Source organism: Bos taurus, chromosome 19, assembly GCF_002263795.3.
Source record: "Bos taurus isolate L1 Dominette 01449 registration number 42190680 breed Hereford chromosome 19, ARS-UCD2.0, whole genome shotgun sequence".
Classification (NCBI taxonomy): Eukaryota; Metazoa; Chordata; class Mammalia; order Artiodactyla; family Bovidae; genus Bos; species Bos taurus.
The window spans coordinates 22,344,257-22,365,846 of record NC_037346.1 but is presented as its reverse complement, the minus strand read 5'-3'; the positions used below and the strand labels follow the sequence as shown (position 1 = coordinate 22,365,846).

At 51.6% G+C, this 21,590-nt stretch overlaps 1 protein-coding gene across 1 annotated transcript in view; it reads right to left on the bottom strand.

The window, feature by feature from the left end:
* Window positions 1–21,590, bottom strand: part of RPH3AL (rabphilin 3A like (without C2 domains)) — a 139,478-nt gene that overhangs the window by 75,024 nt on the left and 42,864 nt on the right. Inside the window, 3 exon segments of the mRNA NM_001035494.2 lie at window positions 6,693–6,822; window positions 9,384–9,527; window positions 13,031–13,142. Of these exon segments, the coding sequence (NP_001030571.1) occupies window positions 6,693–6,822; window positions 9,384–9,527; window positions 13,031–13,107 (351 nt within the window). The 5' untranslated portion in view covers window positions 13,108–13,142.

The following is a 21,590-nucleotide window of genomic DNA, read 5'->3' as shown; positions in this document are numbered from 1 at the left end:
ACTTCGTGGCAACTGGAGAAAGCCCGAAGGCAGCACCAAAGACCTAGCAGAGCCAAAGTAAATAAACTAATTTTAAAAATTCATGTATTAAAGTTCTAACCCTCAGCGTGGTGGTATTTGGAGGTGGGCCTTTGGGAGGTGATGAGAGTTCAAAGAGAGTTCAATGAGAGTTCATGAGGGTGCGGCCCTCGTAATAGGATTAGTGGCCCCAGGGTTACTGCCTGTGGGGGGGTCCGCCCTGACCTCAGCAGGATATCCCTCCTCAGAGCCTTAAGTAGGGTGGGGGCAGGGATCAAGTTCTGGCCTGGCCCCTTTCCTCCAGCGCCCCCATCCTGGGCAGGGATTGTCTGCTCCCCACCCCAAACTGGGTGTCCCCTAAAGACTTTGAACAAAGCATGGGACTGCCTCATTCTTTTCCCCCAGAACTCAGCACATGTTACTGAGACCATCATTTCATGTGCAGGCTCCTCAGCTCCCACACCGTGGAACACATTTTAGCTGAGGCCAGAGAAAAATCTGATTGCTTTCCTTGCATGGTGACAATGCCATCCTGGGCTCGGGCGGGCTATTCAGCAGCCCTGCCCAGCCTCCCCATCACTGGTGAAGCCAGACTCTCAATTAAACTGAAAGCCGGCGGGCTCAGATCCTAAGCAATTAGGAGTGCCAGTCCTCTAATTAACCAGCTGCCCCTCTCCCTTCGCACCACAGCCTTCTGATAATGAGAGCAAGCAGCCTGGGCACACAAGCCCAATTAGGGGGGACGCTGCTCTGAGGACCAGCACTGTGGGTTCTATCCACATGCTCGTTAGCTTGAGGCCAGGGCTCTTGCTGGGGAAGGCTCTGTGTGGCCAGGAGCACCTGAGACATGGATCTGGACACTTTCCATGACAGAGAGCTCCCCAGCATCCCTTCTCTGCAGCCTGCCCACCTGGGAGCCAGTGCTACAGGCCATTGCAAAAGGTGTGGAGGGGAAAGAGAAATAAATAGGGAGGCACCCCAGAAATTGGTGAACTCTAACCAGAGGGCTCCTGACACCCCTAATTAGGGCAGTGCCTTATTAGAGCTCTCTCAGCAGCCCCAGGGCTGCCTCAGTAACCCTAAGCCCAACTGTAATTAATTACCCATAATTATTTAATACTTCCAGTCCAGAGGGCAAGCATCTGTGTGTCTTTACACTGTATTGCCCAATGCCTACACCAGTATATATCCATATGACAATAAATATTTGTTGCAAGAGTGAAGAGATGACATTGTCCTCCCCTCCCAGACACTAGAGAACCCCTGAACAAGGACCCTGTGGCTAAGTCCTTGATTAGCCACAGGGTCTAATCAAGGGCCTCCCTCTTGATTCTCCAGGGACTCAGCTCCTCAGGGACCACCACCTGGCAACACGGCCCAGGGTGTCCTCCCTGCCCTAAAGGCCTGCATCCTCATGGTTAGGCACTTGCCTGGCCCATTTCCAGCTAGGTTCCTCTGCTATGCTATTCTCCCCTCCCCTCCCCTCCCTTCGCTCTGCTTTCAGCCTCTCAGAGGCCTGCCCAAACTTCAGAAGCCAGCTCCTCTAGGCTGCCCTTCTCATTGTTCTCAGGCCTGGAAACCCTGGTCCTAGCCATTGTCAGCATGATTCTAGAGAGCACTGTCTGCTTACCTTGACCATGAGGACCCGAGGGAAGTAGCCATTCCTGACCCTTCTCCTTTTGGAGTCCCCTGAAACTCCAGTACTTTGGCCACCTCATGTGAAGAGTTGACTCATTGGAAAAGACTCTGATGCTGGGAGGGATTGGGGGCAGGAGGAGAAGGGGACGACAGAGGATGAGATGGCTGGATGGCATCACTGACTCGATGGACGTGAGTCTCAGTGAACTCTGGGAGTTGGTGATGGACAGGGAGGCCTGGCATGCTGCGATTCATGGGGTCGCAAAGAGTCGGACATGACTGAGCGACTGATCTGATCTGATCTGATCTGAACCCAGAATTAGCCCAGAATAGGCTGAATAAGTGACTGAGTGTTAGGTTCATCTGAGGAACTTGCACAAAAATCAGGGAGTTTGTTTTCCCTGTTTAAGACCTCCAATGCTGGAGAGCTACAAAGGCTTTCAGGAAGAGGTTTTTATATAAATTACAAAAAACATGGGACTAACTGTGGGAATTCCAATTTTCAGTTCAAGAAAATATGAATTCAAAAAGGAAAACATAGGTTGCTATGGGTTGAATTGTGTCCCATCAAAATTCTCATGCTGAAGCCCTAATGCCCAATGTGACTGTGTTTGGAGACAGGGTCTTTAGTTGGTGATTAAGGTTATGTAAGGTCATAAGGGTGGGGCCCTGATCCAATAGGACTGGTGTCCTTATATGAAATAGGAGAGAGACCGCAGCTCTCTCTCCACCACGTGTGGGCACAGTGAGAAGGCGGCCGTCTGCAAGCCAGGAGGAGAGTCCTTCCAAGAAACCAAACTGGTCAGCACATCGATCTTGGACTTCCCAGCTTCTAGACTCTGAGGAATCAGTTTCTGTCATTGAAGCCGCCCAGTCTGTGGTCTTCTGTTAGGGCAGCCCAGGCTGACTGATCCATGGGAAATCACTAAACCTCTCCCAAGGTATACGAGGTCAGTTCCATTTTTAGTAACAGCTGGGCAGTCTGAACAGCTAGCCTCAAGGTGAATTAATCGTAACAGTGGTACAGAACTTCCCTGGTGGTCCCAGTGCAGGGGGTCTGGGTTCGATCCCTGATGGGGGAACTAGATCGCACATACTGCAACTAAGAGTTCAAGAACCGCAAATAAAGATATTGCATGCCACAGCTAAAAACATTTCCACATGCCGCAACTGAGACCCAGCACAGTCAAATAAATAAACATTTAAAAATAATAATAGTGATGATCACAACAACAGGGACCCTTTACTGAGTGTTTCCAGTGGACCTGACATTAAGGACTTCCCATGCATTAGCTCATCTACATCTCATGCTCACCCATGCTCAGTGGTGATGTAGTTCTATCACCCCATTTATAGATGAAGAAACAAAGGTTAAGTGACTTTACAAGGCCATTGCACTGTGGCCAAGCTGGGACCATAACTCAGGTCCATCTGCTGGGGAGCAGCACTTCCTGCCAGCCCCGGAAGACCTGTGACCTCTCACTCTGCAGGGCAAGTGACGTCTCACCCTGACTCACTTGCAGTCTAGGACCCTCTTTCCTTCCTAAGACCCTTAATCACCCCCTCTAATCCCTTCCTATTTGCTTACAATACAAACTGAAGAGGCTGATTCTCTGAGCATGTGGCCCCTCTCCCTATGTTACCTTGTCCCCAACCTCAGCATCTCCCAATGACAGCCAGTGACACCTAACTCATCTCCTGTTTTCACTCCACATCCCCCTGCAACACATTCACCAGACAGCAGCTGGTGAGTTTCTTAAACACACCGAACAGGGACTTTCCTGGTGGTCCCGTGGTTAAGACTCCCCATTCCCAGTGGAGGGGGTTCAGGTTCGATCCCTGGTCGGGGAACTAGATCACACATGCCACACCTAGAGATCCTGCCTGCGGCAGCTAAGACCTAGTGTAGCCAAATAAACAAAATAAATATTTTTTCTTAAAAAAACACAACAAAAACAGATGTTACATCCTTGCTTAAAACGCTCCACTGGCATCCCATGAAAGTTATAATCAAATCTCAACTCTTGACTTACAAAGCTCTGTGTGACCAGCTGTGCCCAGCTCTCATTAGTTCACTGAACATGCCCAGCTGGTTTCTGCCTCAGGACTTTCATGCTTGCCAATCCCCCTGCCTGCAACACCCTTCCACCTGGGTCTTCGTGGGGCCGGCTCCAGCTCGTGGTAAGGTCTGAGCTCACAGGGAGGCTTTCCCGGGGCACCCAGGTATGCTCTGCAGCATCACCTGTTTTAATTGACTACAGAGTCCTCAATCTACCTGACGTCACATTTGTCTGTTTATTGTCTGTCTTCTCCCACCCCTGGCAAACAAGCTCCATGACAGCAAGAACTTTATCTTGCTCACGGCACTTCTAGCTCCTAAAACAGGGCCTGCACACAGCAGGCCCTCTACTACTTGCATAAAGGGAAAGTGAATGACTGAATGAATGACACAGTCTTCTCATGGATGGTTAAAGATCATCCCCCAAATGCCCATGATTCAACGGTGGCCCCAGCTGCCACCCTTTCCTCCTACTGTCATCCGAGAACAAGTCCCCCTAGAAACTCAGCAGACTCTTCCTCTCACCACCCAAGCCAGGACCAAGTCCTCAGCCTGCGGCAAAATAAGAACAGTTTCAACTGGAAGCATCCTCTGGACCAGCCCGGCGCTCCGGGTACCCTGGGATTGGGATGGTGACAGTACCCGTTGAAAGAGCATTCCCCAACCCCCTCATCCGCTGAGGTCCTCCCCTGGGATCCCTGCTGTTGCCAAGGAAATGGCTCTGCAGGGAGCAGCTGGAATTAACCCATCAGCAACCAGGTTCAGTGGCTGGCCTCTGGGGCAGAGGGCACAGACTTTTCCAGGGGATGGAGACAAGGCTCTGACCCCCTCTTCCTGGTCCCACAAACCCAGACATTTACAGCAATTGTGAGGTTGAGGGGCAGAAGAAGGAAACAAGTGGAAGTCACATATAAGAACCTGCCCAGGTGCTGGGAGCAAGACACTCCTGAGTCCCTGTGTCCGTCACCTCGTTGGTATTTGTCTGGTCCAGCTCTGTGGAGGCTTCTGGAGGAGCGGCATAGCCGCGCCCACCCCTCCCGACACTCAGGCCCCTGCCGCTCCTCCACTGTTCTTAGACCTCTCACCAGTTAATCCACATTCCTCAGCCCAGCTCACCACACGTGACAGAACAGGGGAAAAGTGGTTTAGCTGAAATTCTGGCTTTCCCACCCGTTCATTTGGTACATTAACTTCTTTGCACCTTGGTTCTCTCATCCAGCTTTTGAACATCACTGAAAATGCCCTTGTCAAGATTGCCAATGGCCTCTGTGTTGCCAAGTCCGTGTTTACTTCTTTGATGTTCCCATATTTTACAGTCCTTTCAATTATTAATGCCCTGCTGCACCCCCAATCTTCTTTCCCCCGTTACTTCTTCCCAGAACTTATTTCTTCCTGAATCTTCGTATCTATTTGATCATGACTGGTTTTTGGTTCCCTCACCCACGTACTCTCAAGAGAGAAGGTTCTTTGTCTGTCTTGTTTACCAAAATAACTCCAGGCTTAAAATAATGTCTAGCACATGGAAGTTACTTGAGGATGGGTTCTAGTAAAACCAGAGTGAAAAACAAACACACAAAAAAGACGTGGTATCTTGGGATCAGTGCTTCTAACCTAGGAGGGCAGTAAAGCGAGGTCCCATGATGACAACTGTGCAATAACGACTAAAGGCTAGAGTAGGAATAAGAGTCTAGAAGAGATTCTGGCAGGGAAGAAAAAAAAAAAGTAGGCTTCATGCAATAGAGAATAAAATTCAGATGCTAAGAAACCTTGAGGACTAGAAGGCACATTATTCTTTGGTCAATAAGAAAAGAAAGGCAATTAGAAATGCCAGGAAAAACAAAAAGTTATGTTAAGGTGCTTCCCTGGTGGCTCAGTGGTAAAGAATCTGCCTGCCAATGCAGGAGACACTTGTTCTATCCCTGGTTGGGAAGATCCCACGTGTTACGGAACAACCAAAGCCATACACCACTACCTCTGAGCCTGTGCTCTGGAGCCCGGGAGCAGCAACTGCTGAGCCCACGAGCCACAACTATGGAAGCTCCAGGGCCCTAGAGCCCGTGCTCGGCAACAAGAGAAGCCACCACAAGGAGAAGCCACCGCTGGAGAGCAGCCCCTGCTCGGCGCAACTAAAGGAAGCCCGCAAAAGGAAGCCCGCATAGCAACGAAGACCTGGCACAGCTAAAAATAAATACATACAATTTTTATAAAGTTATTTCAAGAAGTCTTGGACTCAGTATGAAACAATTTTATAAATGGCATAATTTAGAATGATCAGTGGAGTACAAGAAAAGGAGAAAATCCATTTGGCCTTGCTACTCATTTGAGTTGCCAGGGATCAAGAGAAAAAATTGCATTTATTTAAAACAACCAATAACATTTACTGAGTACTGACGTGCCAAACAAGGTTTTAAGAGTTTTGCATATACTATCTAATCCTCACAACTCTCTAAGGTATACATTATCATTGTCCCTATTTTATCAGTGAGGCTCAACATAGTAAATAAGCTTTCTGGAGTCACAGAGCTACCAGAAGAGCTGAATTCATACATAGTCCTGTGAGACCCAGAGGTCCACTCCCCAGAGCTGGCACTAGAAGCCTAGCCATGTGACCTTCCAGCCCCAATCCTTCTTGTCATGAAACATAGGATATCATGTGTGCACGCATGTATCGTTTAGTCACTAAGTCATATCTGACTCTCTGTGGCCCCAAGGACTGTAGCCCGCCAGGCTCCCCTGTCCACGGGACTTCCCAGGCAAGAATACTGGAGTGAGTGGCCATTTCCTTCTCTAGGGGAACTTCCTAACCCAGGGATCGCACCTGCGTCTCCACATGGGCAGGCGGGTTCTTTACTGCTGAGCCACCAGGGAGGCCCCACACATGTATGCACAAACACACGTACACTCTCCTGGGAGTCAGGATGCAGAGCCACGAAGTGCCAGGGCTGGTCCTGGCTGGGAAGCCCGAGCAGGGCCTTACCTTCCTGCAGTCTTTGCAGAACACGGAGGAGCTGCCGAGGAAGCCCAGCACCTCCCCGCAGAGCAGACACTGGGAGAGGCCGTTCCCCATCACGTTGCGCCTCATGGTCTCCAGCCGCTCCACCAGCCGCCTGCAGCACAGGACACAGGGTGAGATGGTGTGGGCCTCGTCTCCAACCTGACTGCCGCCTTTCCGGCAGCCCCGGGGCCCCCGCACCATACCACGTCCCAGGGGCCATTCCCTCACCTTCGGCGTCTTCCCTGCCCACTCCTTCCCCTGGCTAATTCCTAATCATTCATTCACTCACCCACCGTGAACTGGGTGCCTGTAGCATGCCAGACACTAGGAATATTGTAGCAAAGAAGACAGAGAGGGACACAGTCTCTGTTCTCATGGAATTTACGTTTAATAATGAGAGAAAGTCTATAAACAAGCAAAGTGATGGACCTCCCTGGCAGTCCACTGGCTAAGACTTCTCACTCCCCATTCAGGGGGCCTGGGTTCGAACCCTGGTCAGGAAACTAGAGCCTACGTGCTGCAACTAAAGATCCCGAGTGCCGCAGCTAAGACCTGGCTCAGCCAAATAAATAAGAAAATATAAACAACAAGCACAGTGACTTCAGAGAGGGGGAGGGGTTATGGAGTAAAATAAGTGGGGGTGGGAGGGGGCAGGACATGTTGGATGGTGGCTAGTGAAGGCCTCTCTGAGGACATCTGAACTGAGAGGGGAAGGATGACAAGGACCAAATGTGTGAAGAGCTGGTGGAGGGGCAACAAGTACAAGAGCAAGGCCCCGGAGCACTGGAGCAGCGAGGAGCCTGGGGGCTGGGGGCCACTATACTGCCTGGGACAAAGGAGGCAGGAGGGGGCCGGGAGGGGCCAGATTACACAGCCCCTCGGCCCACTGTGACCCCTGTTTTGTGACAACCTGTCACACAACACTGTCACGCCCACAATACACGGCCACTTCTTTTCCATTGGCCGCTGTGTCTCCAGTCTCCAGTGGATTCTCAGCAAAATTTATTATTATTTTTTTGGTTGCTCCTTGCAGGATCTTTGTTCCCCAACCAGGGATCGAACCCGGGCCCCCTGCAGTGGAAGCTCAGAGTCTTAACCAGGGGCCACCAGGGAATTCCCTCAGTGAAAATTCCTAAATACATGGAGGATAGTGTGTGGGTACACTGTCTCCTGTGACCCTCACAATCCCCCCGCAAGGAGGACGCCGTCCCCCTCCCCCCATTTTAAAGATGAGAAGACTGAGGCTCCGAGGTATGACGTCAATTGCCAGGAATGGCACAGCTCCTCAGAGGTAGAGCTGAGGCCACACCCAGGCCCCCCATCTCATGGCAACTCCACTGTCTCCCCTGGGTGATCAGGCCCTGCCTGGGGGCCAAGGGAGGGCAGCCTGGGCACTGAGGCTGCTTCTGCCCTCAGAAGTCAGCAGACACTCCTGACTTACACAGTGGTCACCGTCCCTCCTCCAGGGACCTCCAGGGTCCTGGGAATAAACTCAGCTTCAACCCTGGCCTGACTGCTTGTTCTCAGGGGCCCCCCCATCAGTGCAACCACACAGGACACCCTTCCTCTTTCTGAGACGATTTCCTGCCTCCTGGGTCATTCTTGCCTCAGCCAAACCCAGTGCTTACAACACAGCCAGACAACGTGAGCAGCAGGGGGAAGACAGCCCAGATGGATGGGGGTCAGGGGGTGGGGTGCAAACGCATCCCACAGCTTCGGGGAGCCCACAGGGAACACCCCCCACCGACCCCCTGCACGCCTTCCTGGGGGAGCCCGAAGGATGTGGCGCTGGCCTGTCAGTCATCAGCACCTGCACCTCTGAGGCATTCCGAGCCTTGCAGGACCCTCGGGCTAGGTCTGAGAGGCGGTGGGGCCCCAGCCAGGGGTAGAGGGGGAAAAGAGCACTAGACATCTGCTACAAACCCTCCCTGGAATGAAACAGTAGTAATACGCCTGTATTAAGCGAGGCGCACACGATAAGCTAGACAGCAGCGGTCTTTGTGCTGGCGCTTTCACTTTCTAGAACTCTGCATTTCTACAATGTCTGATTTTTCAAAATGATCGTATATTTCATAGAAGATAAACAGAAAAAGAACAAGGAGACCAGAATCAAATCAATTCCCGTCAGTGTCCTGCATTTATGTCTTCCTGCCTGCGCGGCCTGTGTTTTTCAGACTGTCTAGGAAATATGAATTGCTTTTGCAATTAAACAAATAAAAAGACACAACAAAAACTGAAGACTGTGTAGGAGTTGGCTCCAGACGCCGGAGGCCAAGAGAGCTTAGATAAGCTGGAGAGCGGCTCCTAATGGTCTCTGATGGGAGAACCCACAGTTCAGCCTCTGCTAAATCCTTGCCCTGGCTGAACCACAGTGACCCTCCTGTGCACAGAGCTGAACAGACCCTAGTGTGTCTTGCTGTACTCACTCATCTTCCCCATAGCCTGGGGCCCAGGCTGCTCTCCCCATCTTACAGAGGGATATACTGGGGCTCAGACAGGCTGGGTTATGAATCTACTCCAGTCCCAGGGTGTTCAGGCTGAGTTGACTCTCTCCCAGTGACAAGCCGGCACGAGGACCCAGGGTGCCAGATTCCCAGCCCGCTGATCTGGCACTGACTGCCCTGCCTCCCTCTCCAGGCCCCACTTCTGCCCGCTCTCGGGAGCAGCCCTTACCCGACCCTCTGCTGCTCCAGGATGTCGAGGCGCTCGGCCCTCTGGATGACCTGCAGGATGGCCTCCACCTCGGCCGGGCTGAGGCTCTGGCTCTTCCTCTGCTTCTCTGTCTGGTAGGTGTGCACAGACCAGCCGGTGTGCAGCCTGGAGAGAGCACAGCACACGAGTCCAGCCCCAGTGCAAGCCGGCACCCCCACCACACCCACCAAGGCCCCCTGAGCACAGTCTGTGTGTCAGGCGCATGCCAGTCTCCAAACGCTGTCTCAGCCACCCACCAGCTCCTGGGCCCCACGCAGATGGCAGCACGCCCTTAGCATCTGGTGGGGGCAGGGCATGGAATGTACAAAAGGCCACAGCACCAGAGGTTTCAAGGGAAGACAATCAAAAGAAGACTGAACACCTGGATCTGAGTCTTGGAAGAAAGCAAGACGGACAGGAAAGATCATCGATTGGGTTACAAACACTGATGGCTTCCCTGGTGGCTCAGTGGTAAAGAATCTGCCTGTGAATGCAGGAGACATGGGTTCCACCCTGGCTCTGGGAAGATCCCACATGCCGTGGAGCAACTAAGCCCGTGCGCCACAACTACTGAGCCTGTGCTCTAGAGCCCGGGAGCCACAATTCCTGAAGCCCGCGTGCTTGAGAGCCTGTCCTCTGCAACAAGAAAAGCCACTGCAACGAAAAAGCCTGGACAAGACAACTAGAGAGTGGCCCCTCCTCGCCTAAACTAGAGAAAAGCCCACACAGCAACCAAGACCACACAGCCAAAAATAAAAATAGATAAATAAAATTACATATAGATAAAAAAAAAAGATGCTGAGGATAAAAGGAGATTCATGGAGCATTTTGAAAACTAGAGAGATTCAGGGCAAGAGGGTCACAGCAGCACAGGGGGAGCGACGGTGAGGCCCAGCCCAGGGCTCTGCAGACCGTCTCCCCACCAGACCCCTGGCATCCTGCAAGGCAGGCCTCCCTATCTCTCAGAGGAGGGAAGCGGCAGGATGCAGTTAGATGCCTTTGCAAAGGCAAGTCCAAGGTCAGAAGGCTTCCTGGCCTGGGGAGCTCACATCTGGTAGCTGCCGAGGGCCATGCCAGGCTGCCCCAGGGGACCGACCCCTCCCCATAAACAAAGGAGGCTGACTCAGGGCTGCCAGACGTACACGGAGCTGCAAACCCCGAGGAAGGACCTTTGGCGGCACCCAGCGCCTAGCAGCGCGTCCCCCGACTGTGGGGCCTCGCACAGGGCACAGCACCAACAGCTGCTCCTGCCTCCCTTGTGTTCCAGGCTGTGCACTGTCTCCAGGCCTTTGCTCAAGCTGTACCCTCCTCCTGGGGTGCCTGCCCTCTCCCTAAGCCTCATTTCCACTGGTTCACTCCCTTTCTTTTATAGGACATCTTTTAGACATGGACTTTATAGGAGGCTTTTCCTTGATCCCTCCAAAATGGGTTAAGGAGAGCCCATGCTCGGAGTTCCCTAAGGCCTGGGCATAGCTCCACCATGAGGCTTAAACATTATTATGAGGCAAGGTAGGTTCTTCTGTTTCCCCCTTCAAATGGGAGTCCTGAGGGCTGCACCCTGCCCCATCTGGCCCCTGCCCACCTCCCCATCTTCCTTGCATGCCATTCAGCCCCTCACTCTGCATTCAAACCACCCTGACCTCCTGCCAGGTCTCTGCAGGCCATGTCCCTTCTACCCCAGGACCTTTGCACTGGCTGCTCCTGCTGCCTAGATGCGCTTCCCCATATTTTCAGCTAGTATTTACCCCTCCTCCAGGATTCAACATAAGCATCACACTCTCAGGGAGACCTCCCCCAAACCCTAGATTATTAGCACCCCACTTTGCCTGTTTCTACCGGCAAAGCAGCTGCACACGAGTAACCGTGTGTATCACGCTCCCTGCTCCCATCAGTGCCTGAAGACAAGGGACTGTATTGGTCTTGTTCACTGCAGTCCAATAGTCCTGGCACATAGCAGGGGTTTAGAAAATGTGTGCTGGCAGCTGGAAGATGGGAGAACAGATTCTAAGCTGGAGCCAAAGAAGATAACTTCCCCCAGCCTCCCAGAGGCACAGTACCTGGCTGCGGGGGCTTGTAACACTATCCTTTAAGGAGCCCAGCATCACAAGGAGCCTGGCACTACAAGGCAGCACACCCTGGAGAGAGATAAAAGCATCTGCTCTTCTAAAAGGTGCCATGACAGCTTCTGGCTGCTGCTAAGCGCAAGACAAGGTCAGGGAGAACTGAAGGGGAGGCTGGCAGGATCACCAGGGGTCATGCCAGCCCCTCCTACAAGAGCGCAGCTCTTCCCCAGCTCCTCACATCCAGCCGTGGAGGACACGTCGTCTCACCAGGTGTCAGAGGAGAGAGGGAGAGAGGATGGTTTCATCCCTGGTCTCTCCACCGCAGGGGCCACGTGGGGGCTAAAAGAGCTGAGCCACCCTGGTGAGAGGGACGAATTAACTGTGGTGCAAAGAGTCCTGCAAATCACACAGGACTCCACTCGTCTTGGGCATTCTGGATTAATTTTTCTATCCTTTGATGTTTCAGCTCTGTCCCCTGCAGGCTCACAATATCTAATTGCAAATGTCTTGAACTTGGTCCCAGCTGGGGAAATGCAGGCTCCTGTATTCGGCATGGATTTAACAGATGGAGCGGCACTCTTGGGTTTATCCGATCCCTGGGACCCCCGACTCCCCTGGAGGGACAGGAGGAGACTGGAAGGCTGAAGAGGCATCTGGGGGCCCCTGGTCTCCAGCCATGGGGCCGTGGGGACAGTGGGTGGAGACGGGCTGATTTAAGTGCAGCCAAGGGGGTCACCAGGTTGAGAGGTAACAGGAAAACGGGGCAAACCACAGGCAGAGAAACCCTGACCTGGGCATGGCTGAGAGCTGGGACGCTTCGAGGCTGGCTGTGTGCTTCAGTCCAGGGGGCAGCTCTTCATAAATTTGACAAGCCTTTCTTTGGTCTGTCCTGTCTGCTGGGGCCAGGCGCTCAACTATGAAGTGGGCATCCAGAGATCAAAGGCTCCCTGCTGCCTTGGACTCAGGGTCTGAAGCTCAGTGACAGGGGATTTCTATTCTTCACAGAGAAGGCAAAGGAAATGGTCTGGCTCCCTGAAGTCTACTGTGGTCCAAAGAACACAGGCATGAGAGTCAGATGGACCCAGGGGAGCCCCGCCACTCACAAGCTGGGCGATGCCAGTGAGGACCTCAGTCTCATGTCCTCATCTGAGAAATGGGAATCCATTCCATTTGACGGAATGAGTGAATGGCTGTTAGGTGCCCAGCTCAAGGCCAGGAGTGTGGTGTGCATTAGACAGGCATTTTTTGTTTGTTGTTTAGCTGCTCAGTCGTGTCTGACTCTTTGCAATCCCTGGGCTGTAGCCTACCAGGCTCCTCTGTCCATAGGATTTCCCAGGCAAGAGTACTGGAGTGGGTTGCCATTTCCTTCTGCAGGGGATCTTCCTGACCCAGGGATTGAACCTGTGTCTCCTGCACTGCAGGCAGATTCTTTACTGTTGCGCTAAGACAGGCACTTGCCTTCAAATTGCTCCTTGTGAAGCCCTGGCATTGAATTTTGTCAAAGAAAGGAGGGGAGTTGGGAAGAGGAGGGAAGGGAGGGCTCGGCCAAGCCTGAGAAGTACTTACTTGGCTCGCAGGGCAAGCTGCCGGTCATTGGGGCAAACCCACTGATCACAGCCACTGCCGAAGATGGTGTCGGCCATGGTTTGGAGCAGCCAGCCAGGGTGGGGAGTCACATCTGAGATAAGAAAGAGGGAAAAAGAAAGAGCATGTCATTGGCTGGGGTGCGCGTGGTAGGCGGGGTCCCTCAGACACCAAACACCGGTACTGCCAACCTATCCCCCTCCGCCGCCGCCCCTATGCCATCTCCAGTGATGTTTGGACCCTCACCAGCAGAATCACCCCTCCAGCTAAGTGCTATTCCCTCAAGCTTCCTCTTTCAGAGACTCCTGATTCTGGGAGGGGTAGCTAGGTGGCTCATGCAGCTAAGTGATAAGGTTGGACTTGACCGACAGGACATTAAAGGGACAGAATCAGAAAGGAAAGAAGAGGCACACGTCCGAAGTTTTCAACCTGGCAGGCAAGCCCCGAGGGCATTTGCGCCCTCCAGGTACCAACCCCACTTTACTGCCCTGGGACCACAGTGAGCGGGGCCCCCTCAGAAATCCTGAAGGAAGGGGGCCCTGCTCCAGAACTTGCTGGTGGTTTCACTTGAGCAGCTGAGCCGAGCTGGCTTTCTCCTTACCACCAACGATATGTGTTGTGGGGGGACTTCCCTGGTGGTTCAGTGGCTGAAACTCTGTGCTCCCAATGCAGGGGGCCCGGGTTCAATCCCTGGTCCTGCATGCCTCCACTAAAGATTTCACACGCCAAAAGGAAGACTGAAGATCCCACGTGCCCCACCTAAGACCCGGCTTAGCCAAATAAATAAATAATTTTTTTAAAAAGGGTATGCGTTGGGGAGATAGTAAAGAGGGAAAGAGAGAGAGAAAGCTGAGTTTGAGGGAATCCTAATTCCAGAGCAAAGATGAGGGGCAGTACTGAGTTATCCACACTCCCCTGGTCTCGTTCCCTCCAGACCAGTGGTTCTCAAACACAGGACTCCTTTACACTCTTGAAAATTAGTCTGGCAGTTCTTTAAGTGTTACATACAGTTATTACCATATGACCCAGAAAGGGCTTTGAGGTATAAACCCAAGAGGGCTGAAAACGTATGTCCACACACAAACTTTTACACAAATATTCACAGCAGCCCTATTCATAATTGCCAAAAAGTAGAAACAATTCAAATGTCCATCAATTGACGAATGGATAAAATGTAGCATATCTGTATAACAGAATGTTGTTTGGCCATAAAAGGGACTGGAGAACAACACGGATGAGCCTTGAAAACATGCTCAGTGAAAGAAGCCAGTTACAAAAGGCCACATATCGTATGGTTCTACTTATATGAAATGTCCAGAACAGGCCAATCCATAGAGACAGAAGGTAGATTAGTGGTTGCCAGGGGCTGGGGTGGCGGGGAGGGAGGAATGGGAGTGACTGCTAATGGGCTCAGGGTCCTTTTCCGGATGATGGAAATGTTCTGGAATAAGACAGCAGTGATGGTTGTATGGGCTCCCCAGGTGGCTCTAGGGGTTAAGAACTTGCTTGCCAACGCAGGAGACATTAACAGGTTCCATCCCTAGGTTGGGAAGATCCCCTGGAGGAGGGTATGGGAAACCACTCCAGTATACTTGCCTGGAGAATCCCATGGACAGAGGAGCCTGGTGAGCTACAGTCCATGGGGTCACAAAGAGTCAGACGTGACTGAAGTGACTTAGCACGCATACAGGATGCTTGCACAGATTTGTGAATTCACTAAAACCACTATCTTGTACGCTTTAAATGTCTGAAATTTATGGTATGTGAACTACATCTCACTAAACTGATAAAAAAAATTCTTGGGAACTCCAAATGATATGGGCTATATCTATTGCTATTTACCAGATTAGAAATGAACACTGAGAAAATTTAAATTGTTAAGTCATCAAAAAATAATAAACCCATGAGATGCTCACATATTTAAAAGCTGTATTTTCAAAACAAAAGCAATTAGTGAGAATAACGGGATTGTTTTGCATTTTAACAAATCTATGTAATGTTTGGCTTAACAACGGACAGTTTCATGTCTGACATTTCAATCAACGTTTTGTGGTATGTAGTTTTGTTAAAGTACATGAAGGACATCCAGACTCTCACGGATACGTCCTATAGTTGGAACAGGGTGGAGTGTTTTAATAGCCTTCCTAGATAATTGTGGACGTTCTTCTTTCATTCTGCACCCAAACTCAACAGATGACAGTTATCTTTAAAGATTAGTTTCAATGTGGTATTTGAAATCAGGTCAATGAACTTTTCATCTGTATATTTGAGAGAATTTGACCAAGTATATTGTGATGATGATGAAGAAGAAAATATTTTTGACCTTGTGGACCCCCTGAAAGGCACTGGGAACCCCCCAGAAACCACTGGACTGTGGTTTGAGAGCTGTTGTTCCAGACCGATGTCACCCATTTCTGTGATGACCAGCAGGGGGCGGCATGCAGACTGCTGCTAACTGACCCCAACGGAGACCAAGCCCACAACCCTGACCACAGAGGTCTCTCTATCCCAGGTGATCCAGGCACCCACTCCCCATTGCCAGCCACCTTGAGAGAGAGACCCCGAAGAGCTATTCGGGGAGCTCCCTGGGAAGACCCCAGGCTGGATCCAGTGCTGGGAGGGCTGTCCGTACCACCTCCCATTTAAAGTCTTGACCTTCTCCAAATGAGGCTCACATCCAGTCCAGAAAAACACAGGCGGGGTCAAAAACGACATGCTCATTAAACAACTTTAAACCAGCCCCACTTCTAGCTATGGCTTGTTTTGTTGTTGTTGTTTTAAAGTTCTGTTATCTTGTGAATAGCGCAGTCACACTGCTGCATGGGTGTGAAACGCCTTACTCTGTTCCAAGTAAACATTAGAAAACATACTGTAACTCCGTAGCCCTGTTTCCTTATTATTATTTTTTAAAAGTATTCTGGGAGCGTCAAGAAATGAAGTGATGAGGTCTCCCTGATGGGGACAGACTGATCCTGTGGCTAACTGGCAGTCCATCTCCTCACAGATTCTGCCTACAATGCAGGCTACCCGGGTTTGATCCCTGGGTCAGGAAGATCCTCTGGAGAAGGGAATGGGTACCCACTCCAATATTTGTGCCTGGAGAATCCCATGGACAGGGGAGCCTGGTGGGCTGCAGTTCAGACCAGACTGAACGACTACATTGCTACAATCACCTCACAGGCATTGCCATTCTTGCCAAAGCCTGCAGGGGGCACCACACGTCCCAGGCCACTGCTTTCAGGACTAGACAGCCGGGCTCTGAGGCTTCCTGCCCACTGCTGCAGCTAGGTACAGAGAGTATGGAGGTGGCCCCTCTGCTCTGCCAGGCACCCCCACGAAAGCAGGGACGCAACAGTGGTGATCCCAGAGGGAGGAACAAGTCAGAGAACCTTGGGTGGGACTTATTCCATCTTCTGCAGATGCTTCTGAATCAAAAGGGAGTGGAGCTGAGGAGCGGGGAGGAGGCGGGAAGAAAGAAGGGATCCTGTGTTCTCATGCTCGAAATGCCACCTTCTTTATGGCGGGACAGGTGAGGACTTCCAGAAGACAGCAGCTCCTCACAGCCCCAAACACATCACCTCCAAATAAGCCTCTAGGGAATAAACCTCTTTTGTCCCCTTTGGGTCATTTCCTAGGGCGCTAGAGTTTGAGGATCACTGGCAAGAGAACCCCCAAACTAACATCTCTCTGTCCAAAGAAAAGCTATGACCAACCTAGACAGCATATTAAAAAGCAGAGACGTTACTTTGCCGACAAAGGTCCGTCTAGTCAAAGCTGTGGTTTTTCCAGTAGTCACGTACGGATGAGAGAGCTGGACCATAAAGAAGGCTAAGTGCCGAAGAATTGATGCTTTTGAACTGTGGTGTTGGAGAAGACTCTTGAGAGTCCCTTGGACTGCAAGGAGTTCAAACCAGTCAATCCTAAAGGAAATCAGTCCTGAATATTCATTGGAAGGACTGATGCTCAAGCGAAAACTCCAATACTTTGCCACCTGATGAGAAGAGCTGACTCTTTAGAAAAGACCCTGATGCTGGGAAAGATTGAAGGCAGGAGGGTAAGGGGACAACAGAGGGCGAGACAGTTGGATGGCATCACGGACTCAATGGACTTGAGTTTGAGCAAGCTCCAAGACGGTGAAGGACAGGGAAGCCTGGCGCGCTGCAGTCAATGGGGGTGCAAAGAGTTGGACACGACTGAGCGACTGAACAACAACTGACCCATCTGACATCTAATTCCTTTCCTTTTCTTTGCTTTGTTTTTTTTTTAACTTGAGCCAAAATAACTCTGCAACCACCCACAGGCTACTGTTTTATTCTTTCTCAATCTAATCATTATTTTTTCTGTTTGGCAAAAGAGAAAAGAACCAGGCCGAGAGACTGAGGATAGGTCACACCCATGTGGGTCTGCTAACCCTTAATTAATATACCTTCTCTGCCTCAAGTCACCTTGTGCAGTAAGTATAAAGGGAAGGGTTTGGTGGCAGTGAGGATGACCCAACTCGGAGAGAAAAGACCTGAGAAAGTCTGACTTTTATGCAAACTTACTGCAAGACCAGGAACAATCAGTTATTTCTCACCAGGTCTCAGTTTCCCCACCTTTTCCCCAGGGGGAGCGGAGACCGACAGGCTGGAGGGACCACTCTGGGTGGTCCAGTGCATTCTCACCTGCCAAGGGGCAGGGAGGGGACTGGAGAAGGGTCCTGAGGTGGGAGATTGGTCACTGCTTCAATCTGGTGGGGGGATCTGGGCCCCCACCCCAGCCTGGTTCTTAGGGCAGGAAGGAGGAGGCGTTCTGGGTCCCCCATCCTTCCTGCTCCTGGAGCTTTGAGGAAGATGAGCCCACTGAGCCAAACACTACAGAGAGGTCCAGGGAGATGCGGGATGTCCCTCCCAGAGCCTGGGGCCGTGGGCACTGGCTGGTGGTAAGTTCGTGGCTGAGCATGTCCACAGCAGTGGCTTCGAGTGAGAGCTGAGGCCCTGTCCGGGGACTGCGGGGCCCGCCCTGGGCTGTGCTGGCACCTCGGAAGGCATAGCTGTCCCTGGCCCACATGGAACAATCTCAGCACAGGTAGTGGGAGAGGAGGGCAGAGCGTGGAAACACAGCTTAGGAAACTGCCAACAGAGTCAGCTTAGGTTCTCCGAATCTAAGCATCCTGAGCCTGCTGCCAGCTCCCTGCCCACCAGCCAGCCCATGTCCCCCGGCTTCCTGCACCCCCTTGACCCGGCGGCTCTTCTGCCAAGCTGTGTGCTCGCCATCATCCATACACTCCTGGGCTCGCTGCCCCTCCAGCAGGGGCCCTGAGGAGGAGGAGGAGGAGGAGGAGGAGGAGGAGGAGGAGGAGGAGGAGGAGGAGGAGGGTGGGAGTGCATGCCTTGCAATGAAGACCCAGCATAGCCAAAAATAAATTAATTTTTAAAAGCTGCGAGCTCCCGTGGTCTCTCCTGGGCACCGTAGAACACGTACCCTAAACACACTCATCACCCACCCCTAGATGAAGACTTACCATCTTCACGTAAGATCGTCCCATGTCTTCCTAGACAGCTATGCATGGATTTTTAAATAAAACTGGGTTCTTACTACCTATGCTGTTTGCTTTCTTATCACACTGTGCTTTCTCACATTATTAAAAGTCCTCAGAAACATGATTCTTAATGGTAACTTAGTATTCTGGATTTATTTTTCCTGTTTTCCTGTTGGGGGAGGCACATGGATTGTTCCCAGTTTTGTCCTATTGTGTTCAGCCCTAAATGGATATCCTGGGAGATAAATCTTTGTGTCCATTTCTGATTATTTTCTTAGGATAAATTCCCCAAGGGGAACAGATGTGTACATTTTTTTTGAAACGTATCACCAAAGCGCATCACCAGAGTCATTCACACAAAAAAATTCTGCTGCAAGCAGTCGTGCCCCGATGGTCTTATGTGGATTTTGTATTTTCAAGCTCAGAACTCAGAGATGGAAGAATCTGCAAATCTCCAATAAACTGCTTTTAATCATGTGTACAGGGACTTCCCTGGGGCTCCAGTGGTTGAGATTTCAACTTCCGATTTGGGGGCGTATGGGTTCAATCCCTGGTTGAGGAGATGGGATCCTGCAGGTCTCATGGCCAAAGGACCAAAAATCATGAGGCAAAAGCAATATTGTAGCAAGTTCAATACAGACTTTAAAAATGGTCCACATCAAAAAAAGAAAAAAGAATAATGTGTATAGTACAATCACTAAAAACAAAAACCTCTTCTCTGCAAACATTCAGGGTCACTTAAAAGGCCGCTTCTCCCTCTTAATGGACTTTGTGGGCTTAGAATCTGGTGAAGCAGCACCAGCCTGCGAGCCCTGTGATCCGGGCACAATTTGCTAGCTGGATTCTTTCTACAAAGAGCCAGGGTCTCCGCCTTCACACAGGCACACAGCGAGGATGAAATGAAAACGCATGCCTCTAAGTCCAGAGAACAGCCCACATCATTACTAACCCAGGAAAACGCTGCTCTTTGACCCAGCCTTCCAAATCTTACAACCTCTTTAACACAGCGCTGAAAACCTTTCCAGCCTGCAGCTGTCTCTGAGATGCACCGGATTCTGAAAAAGACACCGGAGGGCAAAACCACCTGCCCCTCGGGAAGCATCACACACGCCCACCAGGGCTCCACCCCACCCAGGGGCCACAGAAACAAAAAAACTTCAGAACAGCTCCTCATCGCCCATGGCTTCCCCTGGCGAGGTGCTCTCTCCCACCTTCAGACCCTGGCGTTTCTGCTTCCTTGGTTTATTTCAGAGAAACTTTCGCTAATACAACTGAGCCCTGTCTGACACCCCAGGCTGGGATGGATAAGCTTTCAAGGAGCTGTAGGGTCCGATCTCATGGGAGGAACAGACATGATATGGGGAAAAGCACGGGAAAGAGATAGGAGGGGTGAGACAGCTGGAAAGCAGCCGCAGGGTCTAGGCGGGGGCACCATGTGTAAAGGCAAACACGAGTCACCAGCAACAGCAGGATGCTGGGTCCAGACAGCCACTGAGAGAGAACAGAAGTGCAGATGCAGGGAACTTCTGGGGGCAGCTGAACCACGAGAAAGGAGACGTGAGGCCCAGCCAAGAGCAGCAGACAACCCGTAGACTCGGAAGCAATAAAGAAATGTTGTAGGAATTTCCCTGATGGTCCAGTGGCTAAGACACTGTGCTCCCGAGGCAGGTGGCCCGAGTTCGATCTCTGGTCAGGGAAGCCTAGCTCCTGCACGCCACAGTTAAGGATCTCGAATGTCACAATGAAGATCGAAGCTCCTGAGTGCTGCAACTAAGACCTTGTGCAGCCAAATAAACAAACATTTTTTTTTAAAGTAGAAAACTATTCCCTTAGGGGATGGATGTTATGTAGCATTACCATGGCAATAGATAACTGACACAAATGGCATTTGGTAAACAAAATCCCAGCCTGGACCTCAATATCGTGAGGAGCCCAACCTCCCAGAGCTGTTTGGAGCTGGACTTGCAAACTGTGAGCAGCGGAAAGGTCAAAGGGCCAGATGAGAGAGGCAAGACAGGGGGCATTAAGAAGCAAATAAACCCCATTCTGCCCCCTCCCATGTCCCAGAGGGTGGGCCGGGGGAGGGCCCGGAGCCTTCTCAGGTAGCCTGTGCAGGGCTGGAAGAGGGGGAGGGGGTCACCACAGGGCCAAATCTGAGCTGGTGCCTGGACAGCTGCCAGGGGAAGGATCGGGAGCCCGCGTTCAGCCTCCTGCCGTGATCCTTCAGTCATGCCTGCCCTGGGTGCGGGAGGGGAGGGTGGCTGCCTATTCACGGCTGCTGCTGAGTCTGCCATGTAGACAACTAGCTGGGCCTGGATCGGGGGGTCGGGGGAGGAGATGAGGGCTTGAGGAGGGGAAAGAAAAAGCAGGGATGAATATAAAAGAATACTTGCCACCCAGCCGCTGCTTCCCGAGGCCTCAAAGACACTGCCTAAGAGCCTGCAGTTCTACACCCAGGTATTAATATTCCAGGGAACCCTTAGCAACAGGCCCTGACATCTGCTCTGTTACTATGATACGGGAAACATGATAATAGAAGTAAGATAAGGTGAGCCGAGACATCAACATTTCCTCCACCTGTCACACCGCACTTGGAGGATGAAGGACGCAGACAGGGAGCCTCAAAGGCCTGTCTGAAACCCGAGGGAAGCTCTCTGTGGGCTGATTATGCACGAGGCAAGGCTGGAGAGGACGCAGGAGATGAGAGAGGAGCCCTGGGGAAGCTACTGCCTGACAAAAGTCCCCAGGACTCACCCTGTCATCGGGCACCCTGCCAGCTCTGCTTCCTTGGGTAACTTCACTCCCACCCCACCCCTTCATTGATTCTCCCGTTGTCTTTGCCCGGACTCTGGCAGGAGCTTCCCAGTTGGCCTTTGGACCTCCAGGGGCTCACTACGCCCCCTTCACTTGCAGTCAGAGAGGTCATCCTTGAAGCATAGGTCAGACCATGCAAGTCCCTTGCTCTTAAAACCTTCAGTGGCTCCCCTTTGCCCAAGATAAAAACCCAAGCTTCGCCAAGGC